The sequence below is a fragment of the Telopea speciosissima genome, chromosome 6 (assembly GCF_018873765.1).
Source record: "Telopea speciosissima isolate NSW1024214 ecotype Mountain lineage chromosome 6, Tspe_v1, whole genome shotgun sequence".
Taxonomy (NCBI): Eukaryota; Viridiplantae; Streptophyta; class Magnoliopsida; order Proteales; family Proteaceae; genus Telopea; species Telopea speciosissima.
This window is the reverse complement of record NC_057921.1, coordinates 54,600,949-54,628,869: the sequence shown is the minus strand read 5'-3', so window position 1 is coordinate 54,628,869 and position 27,921 is coordinate 54,600,949. Positions and strand designations below refer to the sequence as shown.

The window sequence follows — 27,921 nt, the reverse complement described above, 5'->3', positions numbered from 1 at the left end:
CACCAACTCTCTCAAAAACCTTGGAGACACTGCCCTAGATATCTTTGGCAGTCTCCTTACGCATAAACCTCTTACCTATCTCAGGTTTCATGGAAAAAATCAGCCAAGTCATAACAGTGGAGTTCTCAGTCTCCCACTTGAGATAACCTGGATCAGTTGTAGCAGGAGCCTTGATAGACCCAGTAATGTATCCCAACTTTCCCCTACTGCGTAGGAACAACTTCACAGAACGGGACCAATCCAACTAGTTGGTATTGTCCAATTTCACAACAGATATTTGAGTGTTGGGATTGTCAAAGGAAGCCATAGTGGGGAGACCACTAGCCGAAGGTGGTCCACTGACCTCAGAATCAGCCCCAAACATAGTAGACATGGTACCAAAATACTCAACAAAACAGATTGGTGTCTTGCACAACTGGGGAGTAACCTCTACCCACACACAAGTAAGATATCCAGCAAACAAAGGGAACAATACACTGCCCAAGCAGGTCAATCCTGAAGGAGAACTTAAATCAAACATCTTGAGTGCATCTCATAACCATCCAATGTGTTGGCTGCCAACAACGGGAAACAAGAAGTAGCAGCCCAGCTAACAAGTAACCCGAAAGCACATCCTTGATGAAAAAGTGTAACTAACACTCAAAAGACACTTTGGTTCCACTCCACAATAACCAAAGCACCCAAATAGATGACAAAAAACAACTATTCCATGCATTAAAACTACCAAAGCACTCAGAGAAAGGAAGAAACAGAATCTGCCGATACCTGAAGTGCAGCACAGATTGGAGTTAAGCTCCTCAATCAGCTCCTCTTAGGAACTGAGCTGTTGGGGGTCTAAAAGGGGACCCTCAGGCAATTCAAAGACTTCAAACCTCATCCCAATAGGTGAAGAGATGAGACAGAGATGGGCAAAAGACTCTCCAGGCTGACGGTAGTGTTCTGTCCAGCTTCTAGGGCTTCAAATGCTCTAAATAAGCTGAGAATCTTCCTCCATTTGCTGTTGGTTTGAAAGAAACAGCTCCAAAGAATGAAATATGTGAGGTATTTCACATGATACAACCTCTAATGGAACCATCTACCTTTCTAGGGTTCCAAGAAGAGGTGAAGAGGACAGCCAAGTCTTAGTCGACTCTCAAACTAGTGAAAGAACTGCTCTAATACCAAGTCAGTTTTAATAAATGGAAGGATTCAAGCAATGGGACAAAATTCGCAGCAAGAAGACAAAGAAGAGAGTTTTGGGGAAAATCGAATATGTGTGTTAAGTGATTCTCAACACACGTATTCACTTCATTAAACTATTGAAAGATTTATATAGACCACCCTAGGGAGGTAGATAGAAATAAAGAAGAAATAACAGAAAATATAAGTTAGCCATGTCTAATAATAAGACAATGACAGAACTACCCTTATACAACTATTCTAATAACTCTAACAAGTACGACATGCATTTGCGCATGTTCAATCAACCATGTTTGACGTGGTGAGGCCAGAGCCTCGAGATCAGTGGTGGAGCTTACGGGTGGCGGCAGCGAAGAAGAAAGAAAACCAAAAAATTATTTAGGGTTTCTTGCTCTGATACCAAGGAGAGAGAGAGAGAGAAAAGAGATAAAATGATTTGGCTTGTCTAGAAGACAGAGGCCACCACTTTATTTATAATTAAAGAATAAAGATCATTACAAATATAGAAATAAAATCCTAGCATAATCACATGAGCAACATGTGCATAATGAACCTGGACACTCCAGTGTATCCGGATCCGGGTCATGGGTCATCTTTCAACAAAGAATCTAGTAAATATAGGTCCAGTAATGAAGGTTAGTTTTCAAGACCTTTTTTCCTCCTCTTTCTTCTATTTTATCATTTTATGTTTTGGTAATTTACACATACTCCCCTGAGATATCACGTAATTACAGATCCACCAGTGAATTTTAGATATTTATGCATGCCACTCTTGCTTTCCAAAATAAATAATAAGTAAACCCACTCCGTTAACCTGGGACTAAAAACGTTAGAACATATCATATATTGACCAAATTGCCCTTCTTGCTAAAATAAACCTTTTCTTCTTCTTCTAAAACTAATCGAATCGTTCACCAGCCCTTTCTCTTCCATTGTCATTCTTCACAGAACTGAACCGACATCTATGTTACCCTCTCCCATTCAACTGACACCCTTGGGGCCTATTGCTTTTATATTTGAAACCCAAAAAAACAAACTAAACTGAACTCTTTGATGCAAAAGGGACCGGAAATAAAGATCAGTGGCAAACGATTGCATCTTAAATCAAGTCCAAGAAATTAGGTCTGAAACATAATTAGACCAAAAGCCCAAACAAGATCTATCCAACCCATTTAGACATTATCAGGCATAGGCCCGGCCTTGTAGTCAAAGGTTAACAATATTCCAACAAAAAGGAACTGTTAGGTCCTAAACTCAGCAAGAATCATAAACCAGAACCATATTCAAACGATACAGCATTGGATCAATGAAAAACCATTTAAGGATAAAATGAGCCAAACCGTGGCAGGTGACTTTTAGAAATGATTGAAATCAGATCTGCTCTCCAAGATTTTAAGTTGAATCATCTAGATCAGAATTAGAACAGGGTTGATTGGAACTCTCGAATGTCAATTGCAGATTTGCAGGTAAATCAAGGTTTTACAAAAAGCTAGATAAACATGAATTAGGATTTATTACTGACCAGAATAAAAAGAAAGTAAAATAAATTAAACAGGGGAAGGGCTTCGCCAGAAGTTGCAGCAGTGGCTGGAGGAACCAGGATAGCCGTGAGTCTTCGAATCAGCAGCCTTGAGTGGGAACGGCGATGGTCGAAGAAAGTAGACTTCATCCATCTAGCTTGGGTTCAAAATCTTTTCCCATTCTCAGCAAAGGCATCAAAAACCCTCAAGAGCAGTAGCTCAATCGAGTCAATAATATCAAATCGGAGAATAAAGGGGTTGGCGGCCAGGGTTGAGATAATGGGAGATGGAGGTGAGGTCTCGGTGATAATGGGATGAGGGTTTCAATTGCAGGTTGGGATGAAAGGGTATATTGGTCATGAAATGTCAAACACTCTTGCCGTGTGCAACTAACGGGAACAACTAACAGAGTGGGTTTACTTATTAATTATTTTGGAAAGCAGGGGTGGCATGCGTAAATATCCAAAACTCACGGGTAGATTTGTAATTACGTGATACCTCAGGGGAGGTAAGTGTAAATTACGCTTTATTTTTTTTGGTGGGGGGGGAGAGAAAAGGCGATGAAACAGAAAGAGCTTTCATTGTAAAATATGAACTTGTTGCTGGTACTTTGGTCCAAAAATAAAAAGAAAGAAATCCAATGGTAATTGGGCCAGTCATTTTTTTTTTAAATCTATTCATCATGAAAAACATGATTTTATTCTTCTAAAATAATTATAACTGTGAAATACAAAACAATACTAGGGAAAAGTATGATGGAACTAATTGTTTATCCAAACAGATTGCTCACCTTCAGAGTGCAATATCACAGAAGCATATGCAGAAAATCAGAAAAACTACAGAAGTAAGAAAAAAATGACAAACTCTGATATTGGGATTCCTGGCTACTACCTTTCAGAGACCAATATGGACCAAGAGTCTTCCAAGGAATGCTCAAGATGCATAGTAGTAAGCAACTGGACCAACAATGCAATCAGAAAATTCAAACACTATTTTTTTCCGAAGATGCTCTTAAATCTCAGTAGAACATGAACATAGTCAAATCAGGTATACCACCACCCCAAGCAGATTCCTCTACCCTGTTGAATACTGAAATTTGAATCCATGCTGGTTTTAGAGCAAACACTTACCTCCACTGAAGAATGACTTCAATATCAAGTCCACGATCTAGTTCCTCAATTTCTTTGTTGTCATCAACCAACATTCTACTGGCATCAGATTTCAGCAGCGAAGCATAAAGAGCTATATATCTCTTACGTAATTTTGCACACTTCAGTACCTGTTCCCAAGATAGCTTTCCACTGCCACACAGAATGACATTCTTAAAAAATATAGAAAACAAAAAAAAAACACCCAATTTATAAGGAGCAACAACAACAAACACAGCCTTATCCCAACTTAATAGGGTCGGCCACATGGATCCAAACAAAACAAAATAGGTAAAACAGAGGTCTAAACAACAAAAAGGGGGAATGAATACATGGGAAATGAAATGAGAAATGAAAAAAAGGGCACTGACAAGTGCAAGATGGGAAATAAAAGTGTTGGGATTTGGGAAATTGTGACGTGTCCATTATGACACTAGCCTCCTTTATTTATAATAGTTTGAAGTAGGATTACAGTAGGGTTCCAAGTAAATAACAATAAGACTATACTACCCCTATACCCATGTTACACTCATACCATAGTAAACTATAACCACATTATACTAATATTACAATAAAAAAAAAATGAAACAAGAAAGATGAAAGTAAGAGGAAAGAGGCACAGCCCAGCAAGTCAGGATCATCTAAGCTAAATGGGGTCTGCTACATGAGTCTTTGCCCTCCAATAGGTTCTATCCGAAGTCAGACTTGCTACAAGACCTATACTATGCATGTCCTTCCTCACAACTTCTCCTATGGTCATTTTAGGCCTGCCCCTAGCTCTTTTAGCTCCTTCAATTGGGATCATATCACTCCTCCTTACTAGGGTGTCCCTAAGCCTCCGTTGAATGTGACCATACCACCTCAAACGACTCTCTTGGAGCTTGTCATTGATTGGGGCAACACGCCCAAGTCAGCTCTAATATGCTCATTCCTTACTTTATCCTTCCTAATTTTTCCGCACATCCATCTTAACATCCTCATCTCTGCTGCACAAAGCTTCTTAACTGCCCAACTTTCTGCCCCATACATCATAGCCGGTCATACAACTGTCCGACAGAACTTTCCTTTAAGCTTTAAAGGAATACGTCGGTCACACAACACTCCGGACGCACTTCTCCACTTCAACCATCCCACTTTAATTCTCTGTGAAACATCATCCTCTATGTCACCTTTATTATGATTGATCCCAAATATCTGAAATAGTCGCTTTGCGGTAACTCTCTTTACCCAATTTGCACCGTGTCAATATCCATCATAAAATGACTAAAATTACACATCATATACTCTGTCTTCGTTACTAATCTTAAAACCTCTTGTTGCCAAGGTAGATCTCCAAAGCTCTAACTTAGTGTTAATCCCTGCTTTAGTCTCATCCACCAAAACTATATCATCGGCGAAGAGCATACACCAATGGACCTCATCTTGGATGCACTTGGTTAGGTCGTCCATGATAAGCACAAATAGGAAAGGGCTTAAGGCTGATCCCAAATGTAGCCCAATCGTAATTGGAAATTCCTTGCCCTGACCTCCCACAAATTTCACACTAGTCACAACTCCCTCATATATATCTTTAATTACATCTACTTAAATACTTGACACCCCTCTCTTCACTAGGACATTCTGGATTAAATCTCTAGGAACTTTATCATACACTCTTTCCAGGTCAATAAAGACCATATGGAGATCCTTCTTGCTATCTCCATATCTTTTGATGAGCCTCCTCAATAAGTAAATAGCTTCTGTTATGGATCTACCTGGCATAAAGCCAAATTAGTTCACCGAGATATGAGTCTCTTCTCAAACGGGCTTTAATAACCTTCTTCCAAAGTTTCATATTTTGACTCATTAACTTTATGCTTCTATAGTTATTGCAGCTTTGGATATCACCTTTATTTTTGTAGACCAGGACTACAATGCTTCTCCTCCAATCATCTGGCATCTTCCTTGTGTTCATAATCCTGTTAAACAACGTGGTTAACCAATGAACCCCACAACATCCTAGGGCTTTCCAAACTTCTATTGGCATCTCATCTGGCCTAGTGTATTACCTGTTTTCATCTATCTCTAGGCTTCTTCAACTTCCACCACACTAATCTTTCGTACATATCTATGACTTGTGGTGTCTTGTTGAATAATATAGTCGTCCGGCTTGTTTCTACTTGACCTATCTCCATTTAGTAGGTCATAAATGACAAATATACTCATCTCATCTCTTCACAATGTCTTCATTCCTTACCAGCACTCTTCCCTCATTACTCTTGATACACCTCGCCTGATCTAAATCTCTACTCCTCCTTTCTCACATCTTAGCAATCTTAAAAATAGCTTTTTCCCCTTCTTTTGAGTTTAGGTTGAAATAGAGATCCTCATATTTCTTCGCCCTACCCATCCCCACAATCTTCCTAGCCTCGTTTCTGGCTTCAATATACCTCTTTCTATCCCCCGTTTCGTTAGTCCTTTGCCATGTCTTCTTTTTTCATTGATGTTCTGTTTATATTAAAAAATAACAATATATAATTTGGGAATAATGAGGGTAGTTGCCTCCTTCTTAGTGGGGATGCGCTTTCCTTGTCGCTTTCTTAGGGTTTGGAATGCTCGAGATCTCTTATATACCAGATTTTGAAAAAAGGCGGATATAAGCAATCTTTCTTGGTCTTGATGGCAGCTTCGACCTCAACATTCCACCACCAAGTCTCCCTAGGGGCCTGAGGGCTGCCCTTAGCTTCCCCTAGCACATCTTTGGCAACTTTCTTAATACGAGTCAACATCTCTCTCCACATCGCGTTGGTGTCTCCCTCAAAGTCCCACTTTCCTTGTTTAACCGCATTATCAGTAAATGTCCTTAAGGACTCCCCTTTTAGCCTCCACCACCTTATCTTAGGGTACAAAGGTTCCCTCTTACTATGCTTTTGTGCACAGAGGTACATATCCAAGACCACCAATCTATGTTGGGTGATTAAGCTTTCTCCAGGGATAACCTTACAGTCCGTACACACCTTTCTGTCTGCCCTTCTTGTCAGGAAGAAGTCTGTTTGGCCGGTATGATTCCCACTTTTATAGGTGTTGGAACCGCTTCCTCTAAAAGGCCGACCTTATAGGAAAGGGAGAAAACAATATGTATATCATATAGGAGCTCTAACATGGTGGACTATCCAAAGGGGGACACAGGTGGATAAATAATTCAACACCAGCCCGCTCCCAGAGGGATTTGATACCGTGACCCCAGCCTACTCTGATACCATGTTGGAACCGCTTCCTCTAAAAGGCTGACCTTGTAGGAAAGGGAGGAAACAATATGTATATCATACAGGAGCTCTAACACGGCGGACTATCCAAAGGGGGACACGGGTGAATAAATAATTCAACAATAGGTAACTAAGTGTTCCTCTCTTTTTTCAAAGAAAGTGTTCAATAATGGAAAGATCATAAGCGACCGCAAAGTCTAGAATTGAGGTCCCCTCCTCGTTTCTCTCCGCAACCCCATAGCCGGCATATAGACCTTCATGTCCTCTACGGTCCCTCCCAACATGTTCGTTCAGGTCCCCTCCAATAATAATCGTTTCATCCTGGCCAAAACCCCGCATTAAATCATCCATGTGCTCCCAAAATTGACGCTTACTACTTTCATTCAATCCTACTTGGGGTACATACTCGTAAACAATATTGACAACTTCTTTCTCCAATACCAATTTGATGGATATAATCCTAGTCTCCCATTCTTTTAACCTCTACTACAGCATTCTTTAGGTCTTCGTCCACAATAATGCCCACTCCCCTTCTATTACTATAATCACCCAAATACCAAAGTTTGAAGTCATCCAACACTTTAGCTTTGTTACCCTTCCATCTTGTCTCTTGGATACAAGCGATATTCATCCCTTGTCTCCTCATAACACCTACCAACTCCAGGCTCTTACTTGTTAAGGATCCAATATTCTAGGAAGCCAATTTATAAGGAACAACAAAAAAAAAAAACCAACAGTTGCCAATGTTTCTTCACAAAAATAAGAATAATTCATAGTGTACGTTATTAATATACGGATAAGCCAAAATATTCATATTCCCCATTGCTAGGGAGAGTTAGACAACGGTGAAGAAATCAGAAAACCTAGCAATACAAGAAAGAACATGGAAGTTTAAGGAAGTCCATTAAATTCTTTAATGTTTTATTGAAGTCAATGACAATAATAATAATCTCAGCTGAAAGTTCAAGAAAGCTTGTATAATGAGCATAGTTATCACAAAGACAAGGCAACCTGAAGGTATTGGAGGACGTCTATGCAACAAGGCTCCCTAAGCGTGCAGTATATAACTATATGTACTATAGCAATAATAAAAACATATAAGCTAGTAATGACCTAATATGATACAACAAATTCTGTCATGGCCCCTGCACAAGGATGACATGCACAGATAGGACCTACTAAGTTGAATGAGAGAAATTATCTCACTTGATCTCGGGCTTGCCTTCTCACTATCCATGGTAATATTTTTTGGGTGCTTGAATGGTGACATCCCTAAACCTACTGACCCTACGGAAGCTAATACCAGGTTGGCACATGATGCCTTCATCATGTCTTTCTTATTGAACTCCATGGAGGCATGGACTCTACTATCAGCCCCAACTTTGTTCTATTGAATTCCACCAAGGAACTTAAGGATGCAGTAAGACACACATATGTACGGTCCAACAATTATGCATAAATCTATGAACTAAGATGACAAGATTGTGAAACAACTCAGAAGGAATTGTCCCTACCAGCTTACTATTCCACCCTTAATACACTGTGGCAACAGTTGGACTTCTATCACCTTGTTTCCATGATTTGTACCACTGATGCTAGTACGTTTTAGAAGGAGCATGAGATGGAAAGGGTGTACATTTTCTCACAAGACTGAACCAGGAATATGACCAGATCCATATCCAGGTTCTTGGTCGTGATACATTTTCCACCTTACTTGAGGCTTACCATTTGGTTCAACATGAGGAACACGTCACTCTATTATGTTTCCCACTCTGTTGAACTGGCTTCAACACTGAGAGGGGGTGAATCAGTGTATATCAAACTTTTCCCTTTTTCAAATTCTGATGATACCACACTGTAACACAGTCGTATGCACTCTCGCCTCGCAACTAAGATTGGTCAAACCAACCACGATGTGCACACCCACTCTGCAAGCAAACATACTCCAATATATCCAAACACAACCCCAACACCAGTCTTTCGTTGTTCGGCAATGTGCCTACGTCCACAGACAATACCCGTATCAAGTTTTGTGTATATTCCTCAATACTCTAATTCTTTTAACCGCTACAATGGCTCAGGATGAGTTTCCAGCTTCAGTCCTTGATCGTACAAGAACGAGAGCAACAACCCCAAAGTGCAAACCTATCAAGCACCCACTTGATAGGCCTTAGAATGTAATAATGTAATCAAAATACAAATCCCCCCACTACAAGGTTCAATCTTGGTCAATCAACATTCAACTATAACCTAGATAACAAAATAGGGATTTGACACAGGATTACCTCACAACGTAACCCTAACCTGAGAATCACAGCAATTCTCAGTCTCCAGCACCTTGCATGCTTCGTGGAGGCTAGAACAATGCAAGTCTTCCTCAATCTAGCAACCTGCAATACCCGTAACGTGTCTTCAAAGAAAACGCTGCAAAAATAGGGTTTCTGGTGCTCAAACGCTCCCACAATTGCTTCCACTCGTTTTTCTGAGCAATTTAAAAAAAAAACGACAATAGATTTCGATTTGAAACAAATGAGATGGCCTTGCCAAGTTGGACTGCAAAACCCTGAAATCGAGGAGCATAATGGTAATTTAATTGCAATCTCGTGATCCAGCAAATGTCACAACTTAATTGCAGCTCACATAGACACCATCTTGCATTTCAAACAAGGAAAGAAGCGCCCATTTAGTTAGAATATTCTTTTTGACACTAGCATGTGTTAAACGCTCTATTACCAAGAACATGCCAAATAGAATCTTCAAGGCATGTGCAGTGAAAGCGCTTTAATTCAGTCAATGCCTGTTAAACACCATAGACGGACTACAGGTGGACCGGGGGAATCAAATCAGATAACATTTAATCTTGACTGCAGATGTATGGGCTTCCCAGATACCTATCATTCACCTATTCATCAACCATACCATGTTGGAACCACTTCCTCTAAAAGGCCGACCTTGTAAGAAAGGAACGGGAGGAAACAATATGTATATCAAACAGGAGCTTTAACACGGCGGACTATGCAAAGGGGGACACGGGTAGATAAATAATTTCAACACCTGCCCGCTCCCAAGAGGATTCGATACCGTGACCCTTGCCTGCTCTGATACCATGTTGAAATCCTTGAATAATGGCTTATGAACAATGTGCCCACAGCCTCTTTATTTATAATCAGAGATCATTACAATAAAGGAAATAAAATCCTAGTCAAATCACATGTGCAACACGTGCATAATGAACCTGGACACTTTAATGTATCCGGGTCTGGGTCCGGGTCACGGATCAACGGGTAATCCGTGAACATTCAACATAAACCATAACCGTTGAATTATCTAACAGACTTTCTATTTTTAGTCCCTTCTTAACAGACCCTTTCCAGCAATTATAACACACATATTCGGAAAACCCTAATGCTTTTTAACCTTAGTCCATCTTATTCATCCATTATTCCCTCTAATCCCCAACCCCAAGTTTACTTTTTACTGTTTTACACTTTTCTGTAGCTAAACAGCAGGCTCTCTCTCTCTCTCTCCCCTACTTCCACTATAACCTAGTTAATCTGAGCTTTAATTTTACTCATTAAAGAATATTCTAATTGTGAAACCCTTGTTCTATATCAAGTTTAAGGTATGCAGTGGCTGTCCTACATCAACTGCGATTGAGAATCATCATGAACCAGACTGCAGTATAGCTTAAAGAGCTAACGAAAAACCAACATTATTGTCTTCTATTTAATCAATTTGGAAATCAAAGCAATACTGATTAGGAGAAACTGGTTCTTCGTTCATAGACGGATCAGTACATTTCTTCTGGCATAAATTCAGTTGCGTGTAAAGGTATGGGCTTTCTTTATTCATAAGATTCTGGCCTTACCAAAAGAGATTTTTTTTAACAGTTGCCTATCATGTCAGATCCAATTGAAATCAAATTAAGTCAGTGAAATTCGACGACTTAATTCTTGAACAATTAAAGCTCCAGAAAATCTAAATAGGTGAAATTTATCTTTACACATAATTTTACCAAAGACGAATATGGACCATATTAAGTTTTCACAAGTTAAAGTATTTCAGTTGAACTCACCAAGCACTTTCCTTTTTCTTAAACCATACTAATAGTCAGTATACCATAAAAGAGACCAGTTTCCAGAGCTGACCGAACATTTTATATGGCCAATGCCAGATTCTGATGAAAGAAAATAGCACTTAAAGAAACTGAAAAAAGGAACTAGAATACCTTGCCGCCTTCATCTGGTCAGATACAATTTTGTAAGCATACTTCCACCAAGATCTAGGATCAGATTTTACTGGGACGAGTGGCCGATAATGAGCATATCCCAGGCGTTTATTAAAGGCAGCGAAGTTATCAGCCAGCTTTAGAATATCCCTGTATCCATTCTGCATTCACAAACCCAGTACTTGTTTAAGATCCATGGTGAGGCCACAGTATTTAAACAGAACAGCCATGAAACTATTCAGCTGTCCAAGAACAATCTGACAGCAGGTCCAAACGGATTTGCTTTAACTGATCTAAACAACAAGGCATTTATATTATATATTGAGTTTTGTTTCACAAAACAACCTCTGCCATGGTGCGAAGTATTTTGCAATATGTTCTGTTCAGGTCCAAGAAAGCCAATTATGATTTGGATCTAAACAACAAGGTAAAGGACTTTTCAAGAGCCTATGAAAAACTTTGTATCCTTTGAAAGAGTGGAATTAAGACAAACCTTTGACAAACAAAGAGTAACATCATCCAAGTTAATTGTTGCTTTCTGTAGAGGTTGACCTGTACTTGTAGATTCATCTGGCTGCAGCTTTGAGTACTTAGCATTCCCAGTCACTGGCTGCAGAATGTAAGTGTGCTCTTCCATATGAGAGCCAGCTGATTTGCCACTTCTAGTACCAAATGCAAAGACCTGAATTTCATGGAAGTCCTAACAATAATGATCAAGCCCAACATAAAATGTGCTCAGGAATACAGATTGCAACAAAAGACTGGCATATGCATACCTGACTCCACTCTGAAGGAAGCAAATCCTCCCATGGTTTGTCAATGTGCCATGGACGAATGTCAGAATCCAGATAAAGAGCCAACCGTTCAAGTTCCACTGACTATAAAAAGCAGGAGAAGAAATCCAGGGAATAGTCATCAACAAATCACTGATGAAACAAAATTAAAACTTCTTTTTTTTCCCTTTTGGCTAAGGAACAACAAAATGTATATTCATTTCATTAATAAAAAAGATGCAGTTAAAACAGAAGGCATTCATCACCACCCGCTCCCCAAAAAACCAAAATGTACTTCCCATACACCTTACTACCTTAGAGTAAGCAACAAAAATGAAGTGAAGTGTCAATTGTTAAGCAAGGAAAATCAACAGGAAGAAAAGCAATTCCTATCAACCGCATTTAACTGTTTAATAACCATGGTTCAAAATTTCGTAATAAATTGCCAAAATTTCGGCAAATTTCAAAAATTTTGACACTACTGAGACGAGATGGGCTTCCTAAATGAAAATTGTTCAAATTTCGTCGAAATTTCGTGAAATTTCTGTATATTTCGGCATGTCATCGAAATATCGCCGAAACTGCTACATTCCTATGCACGTGACTCTTTAAAATTAAGTATAAAAGCAACATCTCACTGGTCTCGGTCGAAATTGAGTGCTTTTGTTGCTTTTTTTTTTGTCTTCCAAGCCATTCTTTGTGGGGGAAACACTTGTTCTTCATCATTTTCGCGGATCGTCGCCGGAAACACATCGGAAACACCTCCTAGCACATTTGTGAAGGTTTTTTCACTGTTTAAGGTAAATTTTTTTCTCTAAAACAATTTTTTTTTGAAAATACTATGTTCAATACTTGTTGGATGCTGATGATATTATTATATGTTAGACACCAAAGGCCGATCTACAACCACATGGTGTCGAAATTTTTTTTCCATATGTATTTTATTTTCTTAATTTCTGATTTAAAAAATTGATTTTCCTAAAACAAAAATAGGAAAAAATTAGGGGTAATATAAATTGAATGGGGATCAATTAAATATATGTCCACCCGTATACTGTCAATCAAGGATGCAAACCCAAAACACCACTTTGAGTTCATTTTTTTGCAGTATGAAGGTTTAAATGTGTTTATTTAGCTTAAATAAAGGTATACATGAAGTATCAGGCTCTAATATAGCCAAAAACCCTGGAGTGCCGAAATATGGTAGAAAAATTACCATATTTCGCCGAAATTTCGGAATAATTCTGAAATTTCAACCAGCCCGAAATGGCGAGACGAGACGAAATTTCGAACTATGTTAATAACCAAAGGCCAATTTCTCCAGTACCTTCCAACATCACTAAAAATTTGGAGTTCATATTTTCCTTATAACTTCCCATTTCTATCCAAATAATCTGTTCCTTTGTTACTTCTTCAGAAAGATATCTGAAAACAAGAAGCAGAAATAAACTTGGACCAGAAGACATCCATATTTTACTAAATAAATTATGGAAATCAATTTTTTTATGTAGCTTCCGTAACATACCAAAATCCTCTCGGGTCTCCGCATCAATCTCCTCAAATCCAAAATCTTCCTCACTGGCATCCCCGAGTCGGTTAAAGTGTTTCTTCTGCACTTGACGGGGTTTTCCATTGGCTCTCTCCCTGTTAACTATCTTGGCCTTCCCCTTATTCTTGCAAGATTGTCCAGCCACCACTGCGCTCCCTTGCTTGACAACATTCGCAAAAGGCTCCAACTTTGGAAGGGTAAACTCCTATCCTATGCTGGCAGACTGGAATGTATCAAGTCTGTCCTCCAAGTCTCTTATATCTATTGGAGTGGCATCTTCAGTATCCCCGAAGCCACTATCAAGGCAATGGAGCATCTCTTTTGTGCCTTCTTCTGGAAAGGTTCTGACTCCTCCAAATTCCTCCATCCTTCTAGCTGGAAATCCATTTACCTTCCCAAATCCGAAGGGGGTCTGGGTATCCGTCGCATTCGCGATTCCAACACTGCGGGCATCCTTAAGCTTACTTGGAAAATCTGCTCCCGTCAGGATTCCATCTGGGTAAATTGGGTCTACTCCCATCTTCTCAATTCGGATTCCATTTGGACTGTCAAGATTCCCACAGACTGCTCCTGGATCTAGCGCAAAATCCTCCTTCGGCCTCTTGCCCTCCATGGCACTTCTTCTTCCATTGCTGGCGGCTCCTCCATCTCACTCTGGCTCGACCCCTGGCACCCCCTTGGGATCCTCTACAATCTCCTCGGTCCTAGGACAGTTTACACTTCTCGTCTCCCAAAAGCCTCTCCCTTTTCATGCCTCATTGCCTCTGGTTCCTGGTCCCCTCCCCCTACTCTCAACCCCTCTATCCTCCCCCTTTTTTGGCAGACTCTCCCTCCCCCCCTCCCCCCCACCTTAGTTGATAAGGTTATTTGGCTTCCCTCCCCCACCGGTATTTTCTCCTCCAGATCAGCCTAGAATTTTGTTAAAGACCCCAGCCCTTCTGTCCCCTGGCACAAGATCATCTGGTTCAAGGGCCATATCCCTCGTCAGAGTTTCATCGCCTGGAGATCCTTAAGGCTCAGCCTCCCTACCCAAGCCTTCCTGCTTCACCGCAATATCCCCGTCTCCCCCTCCTGCGCCCTCTGTTGGAATGGTATTGAGGACATAGCCCAACTTTTCTTTGCTTGCCCCTTCTCCTCTACCATCTGGAAAAAAGCTCTTACCTTCATTTAGCCCAGAAGTAGGAGACACTTAGACTTTGATCGAGAATGGCTTTGGTTGAATAAAGCTTTTCCGGGGAATTCTGTTTGTGACACTATAGGCAAGCTGACCTTCTGTGCTACTATCTATCATATCTAGATGGAGCGGAACCTTAGGAGATGGACTTCCAACTCTCGATCTTTTGACTTGATTTGGAAAGCCATCTTCTTTGACGTTTCTTCTAAGATCAGTTACGGCCGTTTGGGTAGGGTTTTGGATTCCCCAAGGAACAAGCATATTGTTGTCTCCTGGGGTCTAGATTTGTCTATTTTACATCCCCCCCTCCTCTGCGTAGGCTGGGTTGGGTGTTTGTTTCTCCCCCTCCCCCCTTTCTTTCTTTCCTTCTTCTTTGTACATTCCCCTCCCCTTTCTCTCTGCCCCCCCCTGGGGTATGGTAATATATTTATTCATCCAAAAAAAAAAAAGCAACCAGTACCTGCATGGGGAGAGAAAGAAGAAAGAGAAGGAAAGAATGAAAAAGGAGAATCACAGCTCACGGTTTGCTTAAATGACCAAACCATGAGCTAGGCACTCTATTTATAATAGCGGATCATTAAATGAAGTCTACTATGCTAATCATAGTTCAAAAACTCGCCGAAATCTAGGCAAGATCTCGAATATCTCAAGAATCTCGAGCTCCTCGAGAGGAGATGGCATACGAGACACAAAACATTAAGGAACATACGAGATGATTACGAAATTTTGAATATTTGGAGAATCTCGGAGAAATCTCGACCTCCTTAGTACTCATAGAGTCATAGTATTGTATTATTAAGACTTGGAAGTTGAGACGTGGAAGACTAGGGTAGTAAGGTGTCTATGACTTGTGTATTATTCATTGTACTTGGGTTGGGTGTCTATCTAATATGCATTGTGAACACTTCACTGTATCTTGTGATTTATAGTAGAAACTCTCAAGTCTTCATCCATTATTGCATAATTTACTTGTTTTACTTGCCAATTATGTCTCGTATCATTCAAACAATGTGTAGAATAGGCAATATTACATTAAGGGCTCAGCCTTTACTGCCAACCAAGGGTGCAAATCCAAAACACCAAATTGGGTGTTTTTTTTTTCAATATGAAGAATTAAATATGTTTATTAAGCCAAAAACAATCTTCCCTCAAAGTTTCGGAGCCAACTAAAGCCATTTGCCCACCGAACCAAAAAAAAAAAAAAAAATGCACTGCCTCGCCAATCTCAAAAATCTCGACCTGGTCGAGACGGCTGTTCGAGACAAGTTTTCGAACCGTGATGCTAATTCAGTCTCCTACGGTTTCCAAGCTTTATCTAAACTAAACACTACCATAGATTATAAACATCACCATGACTAGTTAAGCATAGTTAAGCATCACCATGTGTACTAAACTGTTAGAGTTTATATAATAAGGGTACTTTGGATGTTGGGTTATTATCTTGTAATGTGTATTTACCTTTTACCTCCCTAGACTACCTTATGTTAGTATGAGGAGGGGGGGTTATGTATGCAATTTCTCATATCTTAAGTTAGAGAATCAATAGAGGGGAGAGATATCCATTCTCTCCCCAATCTATTGCACACATCTCTCTCTTCTTTTCTCTTCTCTCTCCCATCGTCTTTTCCTCTCTTCTCACCTCTTACCTCTTCTTCCCTTCTCTTGAATTGATCCATACACCAGGATTCTAAGTCTCGTGCCGTCTCATCTCATCTCGGCCAATACGTATCGGTATCGCAGGCCTGCAAGACGATACATGCCGAGACATCTCTATTTAAAAAAAAAATTGTTGTATTGATTTGTATGGCATCGTATCGGCCGATACAAAGCGATACAATACGATAGAGTAAATACGTATCGAGACGATCGATATGTAGATTAAAAAGGCAAAAAAATATGTATTGGTACGTATCGCAGCTGTATCGGCTGATAAGGCATGATACGCTGCGATACATTGGATCTTTGCCCTCTTTTCACTTAGCTTGTGAAACAGAGACACAAAATCAGAACCCTGTGGTCTCTTTTTCACTCCAAAAACCTCATTTCTGGCTCTCTTCTTCCCTTTCTTTCACTGTATTAATAGGGATTTACTCATTCAAGGGAAAATGATTCTAAGTGCAAGTAGGGTTGTTTTTTGCTCAACCAACATTCCTATTTCTTGTTTTGAAAAAGAACACAAAAAAGGTACTGTGCTTATGTTCGGTCAGTGCACAACATCATCATCAGTCGCTCCTATTCCTGAAAACTCTTCCAGATATGAGTTTGAACCTCCCCAACACTCTTCATGGCTATAGAGGGAGGGATACATGTAAGAAACCTCATCTGTTACAACAATTTCTTTAGAACCCCTTGTCTAGTTATATATTATTCTCCATTTTAGTGTTTATGCATGATACATGATATCTATTGCTTATTTGTATTGTTTTTTTGTTCCAACTGTGTATTTTCATTTGTATCTTGGCTTTTTCCATATGTATCTGTAGCATGCGATACGTATCTCCAATACGATACGATACATCTCTTAAATCACCCGACCGATACAAGACGCAACACCGATACCTTAAACCTTGCCTTACACTACTTCCAACTTAAACATCATAACTTTAACACTCACCCTCAAGCTGGAGCATAACTATCACCCATGCCCAGCTTGGAACACCCTTCAAAAAAAAAATTAGGTTGGCCTATTACATAGAAAACCCTTGGGACCAAAGGCCCAACATGTCTATAACCCAACCCTAGATTTATTTCGAGGGAAAGAAGCCCAGTTTGGTGATAAACCTGCATCACTAGGTCTCTCACCCATAGCTATCCCAGTTGTTGAACAGGGACTGCTCTCCCATAACCGATGACAAAACATGGTCTCAAAATTCTTTTTTTCAATTGTGACCCTTCCTTACAATAGGTGGCCTATTAATAGCTTAGGCAAGCATACAAAATAGAAGGTAGAAAAATAGAAACTACTAAAACCTAGCAACTAGTGACAATGGCAACTTATTGAAAATAGAAACTAACTAGAAGTTAGAATTAGAAACTACTAAGGCTTTATAATCCAGCCTTCTAAAACAAAGGGAAGGACACTAAAATAGAAACTAGGCAGTTAAGGGTCTTCTAGAAGGCCAGCTGGCTGGCTCGATCTGGTCCTTCGTGGCTGGCTCGAGCTGGTCCAGTTCTGGCCCAATAGGGCCTGGTTCGATGCTTGGTTCTGATCTATATCAGTATCTTTAGCCACAGCAATCAATTCATGTGCCCATTACAACCAAAAATGTATAAGAAAAAGGAAAAAAGGCCCATAACCATCTACTACCAAAACAGGGCCTATTGTTAGTTTGTGGCTGCATCACTGGCCAAAAGAGAAACCTAACCCTTTTTTTTCTTTGGGTGAATAAAAAATTCATTACCAAAAGGAGAAGAAGATATAGGGGCTCCCCTTGAAGAAGAGGGGAGAAAAATAAACAATACAGCAATTACAGCAATACAAAGCCCCTTCCACAATAGAACTAGAGGAGGAGGCCCCAAGAGGCAGCAATTACAGCAATACAAAGCCCCTTCCACAATAGAACTAGAGGAGGAGGCCCCAAGAGGCAACAATAAGCCAATTCCTAAGAGAATCAACACATCTAGAGGGGGTCACAAATAACTTGCTTCTGACATAAAAAAGAATGGTATCCCAAATTTGCTGGAAAGATCTAGGTTTGAAGGTCGATCTTCTGAGGTTGCGCTACATCCAAATATGATAAATAGTGGCACCAAATGCAAGTTTACCCACATGGTCACAAATGGAGTTACCAGCAAAGGACATGTCCACCCATATACATTCGCGCTCAAAGGGAAAAATCCTTCTTCTCTGGGGCCAGCATCTTGATAGGAGACCATTCCAAATCGTGGAGGAAAAGAGGCAGCCAAAGAAGAAGTGGTGGTTCATATCTCCATTGGTATTCCAACAAAGGAAGCCAAAAGGAGGGGCAGGAATCTTGCTCTGAAGAAAAGTATCCGAACCCTAACACTGCCCATTTATTAACAGGTCTTTGGCAACCCCAACCATCAAATGGGTTGGTCACATATATGTTGGGCCTTTAGTCAAAGGGGTTTTCCTTGTCATGGGCTACTTTGCTGGGCTAAAATGTGGGTAGGAGCTAAGATTTCTCCATAACTCCATATTCTGTAGTCAGAATTTCTTTAAATTCTGGAGGCCTATTTTACTAACAGAATAGACCACTCAATTGGTTGGACTATTTAGATTACTCTGCTCTGAATTACTAGTTTTTTCCATATTCTGGTTACATTCCCCTGTTCTGACTTCTGAGATCCTTCTCTGAACTAATCTCTGCTAGACTATTCTAGTCTAGAAATTAGTTTTCATTAATTAATTTCAAGTTGACTTGTTTTAGATTAGAACCAAATTCTCTCTACAGAATGGTATCAAGAATACCTAAACTACAAGCTACTGTACACAAATGCATAAATAAAACACAAGCCACACACTTCATCAATGTTTAAGAATATAAATTATCTCAAATGGGCAGGGTACCTCACTCTCAACCATAATATGAACCATTTATTGTTCATTTCATGTCGTGGTTTGTATCAAATTTCCCAACCCGAAATTGTGCGTGGCTTCAACCGACAATCCCACTCGCCCGCTGCCCTTATGAAGATTGACCTTCACAAAGCTTTTAATTCCCTCAGATGGGACTTCATATGCGATGTGCTTTCCCAGATGGGCTTTCCCCCTGCCTTCATCCGCTGGATTCTGGCTTGTATCTCCTCCCCCTCTTTCTCCGTTATCGTCAACGGTTCCCCCGCAGGCTTCTTCCACTCTAAAGTTGGGATTCGCCAGGGATACCCTCTCTCCCCTTTCTTTTTATCTCTGCCCCTAGAAGTCCTTTCGAGGAGCATCAAAACCAAAACAAACCTCCACCTTATCTCCCCTATGCCCAAATTCGAGCACCTAAACCTCACCCACCTGGCCTTTGCAGACGATCTTATAATCTTCTCCAAAGCCTTCTCCTCTTCCATCTCTGCCATCATATCTTCTCTTCACCTCTTTGAGAGTCTCTCTGGCCTCCGTATCAACCTCCTTAAATCCAAACTCTTCCTCTCTGGTGTCTCTGATTCCGACAGAGACACCCTCCTCTGCCTTACGGGCTTTTCCTTGGGCTCCCTCCTAGTGAAATACCTGGGCCTTCCCCTTATCCCCGCTAGGCTCTCCAGTCATCATTACCCCCATGCTTGACAATATGCGTCTTCAACTCTGGAAAGGCAGACTTCTTTCCTACGCGAGTAGGGTCGAATGCAATATAGATCGGTTCTCCAATCTTCTTACATTTATTGGTGTGGTATCTTTGGCCTTCCTAAAGCCACCATCAAAGCAATGGAAACCATCTTTTGTGCTTTCCTCTGGAAAGAGAAGGAAACCTCCAAATTCCTCCATCCAGTTAGCTACAAATCCATCTGCCTTCCCAAATCTGAAGGAGGTCTTGGCATCCGCCGTATCCGTGGCTCCAATACTGCAGGAATTCTTAAGCTTATTTGGAAAATCTCCTCTAAGCATGACTCCATTTGGGCCCATTGGGTTTACTCCCATCTCCTCAAAAATGACTCCATTTGGATTGTCTCCATCCCTTCAGATTCCTCCTGGGTCTAGCGCAAGATCCTCCTCCTTCGCCCCTTAGCTCTTAGAGCCACCTCCTCTTCTATTGTTGATGAGTCCTCCATCTCCCTCTGGCTTGACCCCTAGCACCCCAATGGAGTCCTCTATAACTTCTTTGGGGCCAGAGCAATTTACTCCTCCGGCATTCCCAAATCTGCCCCCCTTTCCTCCATCATCTCTCATGGATCTTAGAACCCCCCCATCCCCTCTTCCCCTCACCCTTTCCCTGATCTGGATTCCCTTCCCCCCCCCCCCCCCAGCTCATGCGGACAAGGTTATGTGGCTCCCCTCCACAAACGGCCTTTTTAGCTTTAGATCTGCCTGGAACCTAATTAGAACCCATGCCCCTACTATCCTATGGCACAAACATGTCTGGTTCAAAGGTCACATCCCTCGCTATAGCTTCCTGGCCTGGAGAACCCTAAACCTTTGCCTTCCAACCCAAGACTTCCTCCTACACCGAAGAATCCCCGTCCCCCCTTCTTGTATCTTCTATTGGAATGGATCCGAAGACACTGACCACCTCTTCTTTCCTTGCCTGTTTACCTCTTCCATTTGGAAAAAATCCCTTTCTTTTATTTGGCTTCACAGCAGGAGACCCCTCCCTTTCGCTCGAGAGTGGCTCTGGCTGACCATGACTGTTGGAATATGTAATCCAGAATATCGTGGGGGTATTCTGGCCCTTTTGGGCTTGCTTAGTTGTCAAGTTATTAGGATTAGATTGCTGCTTGTATTGAGTCAGCTAGTTAGGGGTATTTTTGTCTATTTACGTCCCTTTGTAATATTTCCCTCGGGCTTACCTATCATTGAAATCAAGCAATTCCATTCTCTCATTCTCTCTTTCTAACCCACGGTTCTGCTAACATGGTATCAGAGCCAAATCTGATCTAGGTTAGAAAGAAAGAAAAAACCCTTCTTCTTCTCATCCTTGTAAGGGGGCAGCATTAATGAGGTAAAAACCTAAACCAATGATTTAGTTGCTGCCCTCCTCCATCCTATCTATTTTTTTCCATTGAAATTCTGCTGGAAGCATACCTGCGATTTGGAGTTTTTTCCAGAATTCCTTGAAGATCAGCTTCCTATCACTATTGAAGGCTGATCTTCCACCATTGGAGAGGGAGCGGAAGAGAGTCTGCCTTTAGAGAAGAGAGGAGCTTCTCTTATATAGAGGTCGGATTCCAAATTTTGTTTTAAAATCCGAACAGTAGATGCTGACGTAAGCAGTGACGTAGGGCGGCTATCACTGTTCATGGGGTCCATGATGACGTAAGCAAACGTTGATTGGGGGGTCCACAGTCAATCAGACTGGAGGTTGATGTCGGAATCGACACAGCGAGCTGGAGAATAGCCTTCGGCGGCCGCTTGTTCTGCAGCTCCCTTTGCTTTCTTTTCCAACAACTATCTACTCTATTCCATTGTTCTCTTTTCCTTTTTTTCCTTTTCTCCAGCTTTCATTCACCTTTCCAGCCTTAATACCCTAATCGATCTCAACTTGTCAGGGTTTTTCAAAACCCTGACTCCAATCGATTCTAAGGTTACAGTTCTCTGTTCAAGCTGAACTTTTGTGGGTTGCTTTCCTCCATTACAAGGACCACTTGACCTCATTATTGCACCTTTCCAAGCTTTTTGAAGACCCCTACCCCAATCGATCTCTACTTTTCAGGGTTTTCCAAAACCCTGAAACAAAAAAAATTTTGGGAGAGGGATGTTTGTTGCTGCTGAAGTGCTTTGGAGGTGGTTCTAACATTAAAAGTGACATCCTCCTTCATCAATTCATGGCTTGAAGAAGTTTTATTTACTGTGATAGCTGCTGCCCTAATTTTCTGCAACTTTTTGGTGTCTCTCCCTCTTGAAGATCAAGTCTCATTCCCACTGGAGATTAGTTGTTCGCATTGGAGGTCCCATTCAAGCAGTACTAATCAGCATCTATTGCAAGTCTACATCAGCAATTACAGCCCCCTTTCCCTATATCGATCTCAATTTTCGGGTTTTCCAAAACCCTGACTAAAATCGATTTTAGGGTTTGGGCTATCCTATTAAGCTAATTTTTTTAGGAGAGTCTTATACATAGAGGAGTATTTGACCCACGTTTCAGCATCATTCATGGACTTATTTTGAAAAAATTCAGGTTTCACTCTTATGGCTCGATTTCACCAACTATCAACCTTTTTTTTTTTTTTCCTAGTTCCTATGTGGCTGGCTGCATCACTTACTATTGGATCTGTTGAGTAATTATCTTATACTTGCTGGTTCTATTGAGCTTTACTACATACCTTGCTGGTTCTATTGATCGGCTTCTGTAAACATGACTCGTTGACATGTTAATGCTGTCTTTAAGAGGGCTACTGCTGCCCTATTCTTGAGATTGAGTATCTTACTATTGAAGATCGAATTTCTTTCATTGTTGAAGAGTCGAATCTACTACCCTGGAGATCAGTTTATTTGGGATTACAACAGTGTGTTCCATAGTTATTGGTTGCAACTACGAACATATTCAGTTGTGTGAAGTTTTCTCTACTGATTCAAATCCAGCTTACTTTGAGAGCTTGATCCTAACATTGTTCACTAATTCAGATCTGATCCAAGTTTTTTTTTAAGTTTATTACATCAATTCTGCCCAGATATCTTCGTCAGTTCTATTTAGCATGTGTGAGTTTACAAATTGGAGTTTTGCATACTGGTTCTTCCGTGTTTGAGGATTGGAGTCTTTCCTTACTTCAAATCAGATCTATTTACTTATCATATTTGAATATTGGAGTTAGGTGTTTCTCCCCTGCAGGAGTTTCCATCTAAGGAGTTTGTTTGATCATTTGAAGATGGTTGACAATTTATATGTTGCATTGTTTTTTCTCCATGATTCTTTATCCCACTGCTTCTTCCAATCATAGATTGAGAACTCGCGAGATCGAGCCGAGATCTCGCCGAGTTTCTCGGTTTTTGGAAAAACCGAGACGAGACTGCCTGCGAGTCTCTAAAGTGCAATATCTCGGCGAGATCTCGGATCTCGGTTTGGATCTCGGTTTCGACCCTTTTTTTAATCCACCTACCACTTAAATACCTTACCTAACTTGCCAAAACTCGACATATCTCAACAAGATCTCGGATCTCGGGTCCAGATCTCGGGTTGACCCAAAGTTCAGGCTTCGAGTTGGAAAAAAAAAGCACCAACTCTGCGAGATCTCGCCGAGATCTCGACTCGTCTCGGTTTTTCCAAGAGCCGAGTTGGTACCGAGACCCGAGTTTTAGTACCTTGCTTCCAATACCCATCTCCCATACCATACCTTTGGCACTTACCAATCACCACCTTGGAAGTTTATGGTTTACTCTACTTTGCCATTTCTTCTTTTTCCATTCCTATAGCACCTTTGGAAATTTTGGAAGATTATACTTTTGCACTATCTCTTACATCATCTTTGTTATGTCCATGTGTACTACTACACGTGAGTGGGAGATTATGTACAGTACAACTGAGACATTGCAGAAGCAGAACTTGCAGGAACACTTGGTGCAAAACATAGAAGATCAGTGTTTCCATCATTGCCATTGGGTATCCTTTGTTATTGGGTTGAGTTTATCGTAAGGGGGAGATTGAAGTATTAAAGTATTGAAGATATTTGGTTGTTGCCTGCCTATTTGAGGATTTGTTGCCTACCTATATGAGGATTTACTGTTGGGTTGATTATTTCCGCTGCTTGCTGCTCTAGTTCTACACTTCAAGATTTTTTGTCACTGTGACAATCTGAGATTCATCACTGGACAGCTATTGAAAATTGGTGAAAGTTTATTGATCAAGTCTACCCAGGTTTTAGAGATCAATTATTTCAAGTTCTTGAAGGTTTATTTGGGAGCTTCATTCATCTGTCAAACTGGACTCTGCCGCAACTTAGTTTCTTCCCATTTTGTTCAAGTTGGGCATTCATGCCTTATATGCGCCAACTTGAGGGGGAGTGTTATTGGAGTTTTTTTCTTATTAGTTCAAGTTGGATCTTCTTTCTTTACTTATTTGTATAATCCAGCTTGAGGGGGAGTGTTGGAATATGTAATCCAGAATACCGTGGGGGTATTCTGGTCCTTTTAGGCTTGCTTAGTTGTTAAGTTATTAGGATTAGATTGTTGCTCTTATTGAGTCAGCTAGTTAGGAATATTTTTGTCTATTTATGTCCCTTTGTAATATTTCATAGAGGGGCTTACCTATCAATGAAATCAAGCAATTCCATTCTCTCATTCTCTCTTTCTAACCCACGGTTCTGCTAACATGACTTACCCTGGCTGCTCTATCTGCAACACTATTGGCAAGCTTGTGTTTGGCGCAACTCTTTACCACATTTGGCTGGAGAGGAACCTTAGGAGATGGACCTCCAACTCTTGCTCCCTTGACTTGATTTGGAAAGCCATCTATTTGAATGTCTCCTCTAAGATTAGTTTTTGACCTCATTCGACTTTTTTGAATTCCCCAAGGAACAGGCACATTATTGTATCCTGGGGTTTAGATAGTGCTCTTTTGAGGCCCCATACCGCCTCTTAGTTGGGTCTGGGGTCTGTTTCCAACCCCCCTCTCTCTCCCCTTTGTATATCCCCCCTCTTTCCCTTTCGCCTCCCTCGGGTTTGGTAATATATTTTTTATTCACCCAAAAAAAAAAAAAATCCCCAACTCAAACCCTCTGACAAGAAATTGAAGCTTAATAATGTTGGGAGTTAGCATCAATGATAATGCTAATGGGCCATGAATAACAGGTTTTTTTTTTTTTTTTTTGGGGGGGGGGGGGGGAGGGGCAGGTTTACTGACTATGGAAATTGGAAAATCAACAAATTCTGTAAACTGTTTTAATACCAATAAAATGGGACAGAAGCTCTCTCAGACAGATTCCAGTTTTCTATGATTGGTCCAGAAAAAGTTGAACAGTTTCTCAACTATCAGGCAGGCATGTATAAGAATGGAAATCCTTGCAGACTACCCGACGAAATAGACCATTTATGGCGGTGTGTCAAAAGGTTTCCCAATAATATTCCCACATACATACAGAATCTTTGGCAAACAGAAGTGCAAAAATACATTTTTTTGTACTGTGATTCCATAAGATGTAAACTGTCTTTCTTATTATAATGCAAACAGAATGCAAATCTGAGATATAGAATCAATCAGGAGAGAAAATGTAACTAAAAGCGGGAAAAGGGAAGGAAACCAAGATCATTGTAATCAAACTCCCAACAATTATGAAGAGACAATCTTACCTTCTGAATACGCTCTAGTGCACCCCCAGTAACAAATGTTTCCTTTCCACTGTCATCTATCGTCACAGCTGAAAGTTTTGCCAATGTCACACCAGAAGCAAATGGATGACCAGGATTGCTACAAGACAGGATGGAAATAATAAGACCACCACACAAGCCAGAAAATTATAAAACTAAAATACACTGTTATTACCTCTCAAGATCCTCATATCTGATGTGGATATTTGTAATTGAGAGTTTCAAGTTTCCAATAATTGTATTGATTAGGGATCCAAGCCACGAAGTATTCTGTAACAACAAAGAAATACAGAGGAAGAGCATAATCATGAGAGATGGAAAAAAAAAAAAACCAGGATTGATATTCCATGAAGTCAACATAGCTGCATCACAAGGATAATCACCAACTGAAGTTCACAAAGTGTTTAAGTTACAACTAATTACAATCTATCAGTATATGATGGCTGTTGTACAGATAATCTTTCCTTCCTTTGACCATACAGATAATCTCTTCCTTCACCATCACAACCCCGGTCAACTTTGGCCTCCCCTTTGTTAGAGTTTATATGTTGTAAGGGTACTTTAGGAAGAAGTTAGTTAACTAGTTTTCTTATATTGAAATTTTCTGTTTTTTTCCTTTTTACCTTCCTAGGGAGGTGTATGTAATTTATTCTATCTCATTAGTGAAGTAATATAGGTGTAGTGGAGACTATACTCCAACACACAACATTGCATCATATTCTCTTCTTCTCCTCCTTCTTCTTCAACCTTCCACCTTCATTTCTCTTGTTGGAATATGTATCCAGAATACCGTGGAGGTATTCTGGTCCTTTTGGGGGTAGTTTAATTCTTATGTTATTAGGTATTTACTGCTGCTCTTATAGAGTCAGTTAGTTAGGGGTATTACTGTCTATTCCAGTCCCTTTGTAATGGTCCTCTCTATTATAAACAAAGGGGCTTGCCTATCAATGAAACTAAGCTATTCCATTCTCTCATTCTCTCTTTCTAACCTACGATTCTTCCAACATAGTATCAGAGCAGGTCTGATCTAGGTTAGAGAACAAGGAAAAACCCTCCTTCTCTTCAATCGACTTCTCCCTCCTTTCTCTCTTTCTTGGCTTCTCCTCCTCCTATTTTTTTTCTTCTCATCATCCTTGTAAGGGGGCAGCACTAATGAGGTAATCAAAGCATCCAATGATTTAGTTGCTGCCCTCCTCCCATACCACCTTTTTTTATTAAAAAATTCGGTTCGAAATCTGCTGGAACCATACTTGCGATATTGGAGCTTTCCAGAATTTTTGGAGATCTGATTTCTATCACTAATGAGGGCTGATCCTCCAATGTGGGAGACTCCTATGCACCCTTTTCCAGCACCTTTCTAACCTATTCCATTGTTCTCCTTCCTTTTTCCTTTTTTCTCCATCTTTAATTAACCTTTCCAGCCTTGATACCCTAATCGATCTCAACTTGTCAGGGTTTTTCAAAACCCTGACTCCAATCGATTTTAGGGTTTCTCTTTTCAGATGCAGCTGATTTTTTAGGGGTGATTCCCTACTACCATATGCCCTACTCGACCTGAATTTGGATCCTTTCTGATGGCTGGATTAATTTCTACAGCAAAGCCTCCTTAACCTTCTAATTTGGTTACTTGCTAAGACCCTGACCTGACTCCAATCGAATTTAGGGTTACAGGTTTCAGCTTTTACTGATTTTTGGAGGGCTGATTACTTCCATTACAAGGACCAATCGACCTCAATATTGCACTTATCCAAGCTTTTTTGTAGACCCCTACCCCAATTGATCTCTTCTTTTTAGGGTTTTCCAAAACCCTGATAAAAATGGATTTGGGATAGGGATGTTTGCTGCTGTTGTAGTGCTTTGGAGGTGGTTCTAACAATACAAGAGAACTCTACTTCAACAGTTCATGGCTTGAAGAAGGTCTTTTTTGCTGCTGTAGTGCTGTAATATTGCCCTACTTTTCTGCAATTTTTGGAGTCTCTCCCTCTTAAAGAACAAGTCCCAAACTAACTGGAGATTGGTTGTTCGCATTGGAAGTCCCATTCAAGCAGTACTAATCAGCATCTATTGCAAGTCTACATCAGCAATTACAGCCCCCTTTCCCTATATCGATCTCAATTTCAGGGTTTTCCAAAACCCTGACTACAATCGATTCTAAGGATTGGGTTGTCCTATTAAGCTAATTTTTTGAGGAGAGTCTTATAC

At 40.5% G+C, this 27,921-nt stretch overlaps 1 protein-coding gene across 2 annotated transcripts in view; it reads right to left on the bottom strand.

Moving 5' to 3' along the window:
• Positions 1–27,921, bottom strand: part of LOC122664096 — a 236,003-nt gene that overhangs the window by 193,428 nt on the left and 14,654 nt on the right. For both annotated transcript variants that reach the window (XM_043859785.1, XM_043859784.1), the window contains exons 5-10: positions 25,895–25,989; positions 25,702–25,819; positions 12,097–12,198; positions 11,814–12,002; positions 11,321–11,481; positions 3,830–4,000 (exon numbers count right to left, since the gene is read on the bottom strand). In XM_043859785.1, the coding sequence (XP_043715720.1) occupies positions 3,830–4,000; positions 11,321–11,481; positions 11,814–12,002; positions 12,097–12,198; positions 25,702–25,819; positions 25,895–25,989 (836 nt within the window). The remainder of the gene's footprint in view (positions 1–3,829; positions 4,001–11,320; positions 11,482–11,813; positions 12,003–12,096; positions 12,199–25,701; positions 25,820–25,894; positions 25,990–27,921) is intronic.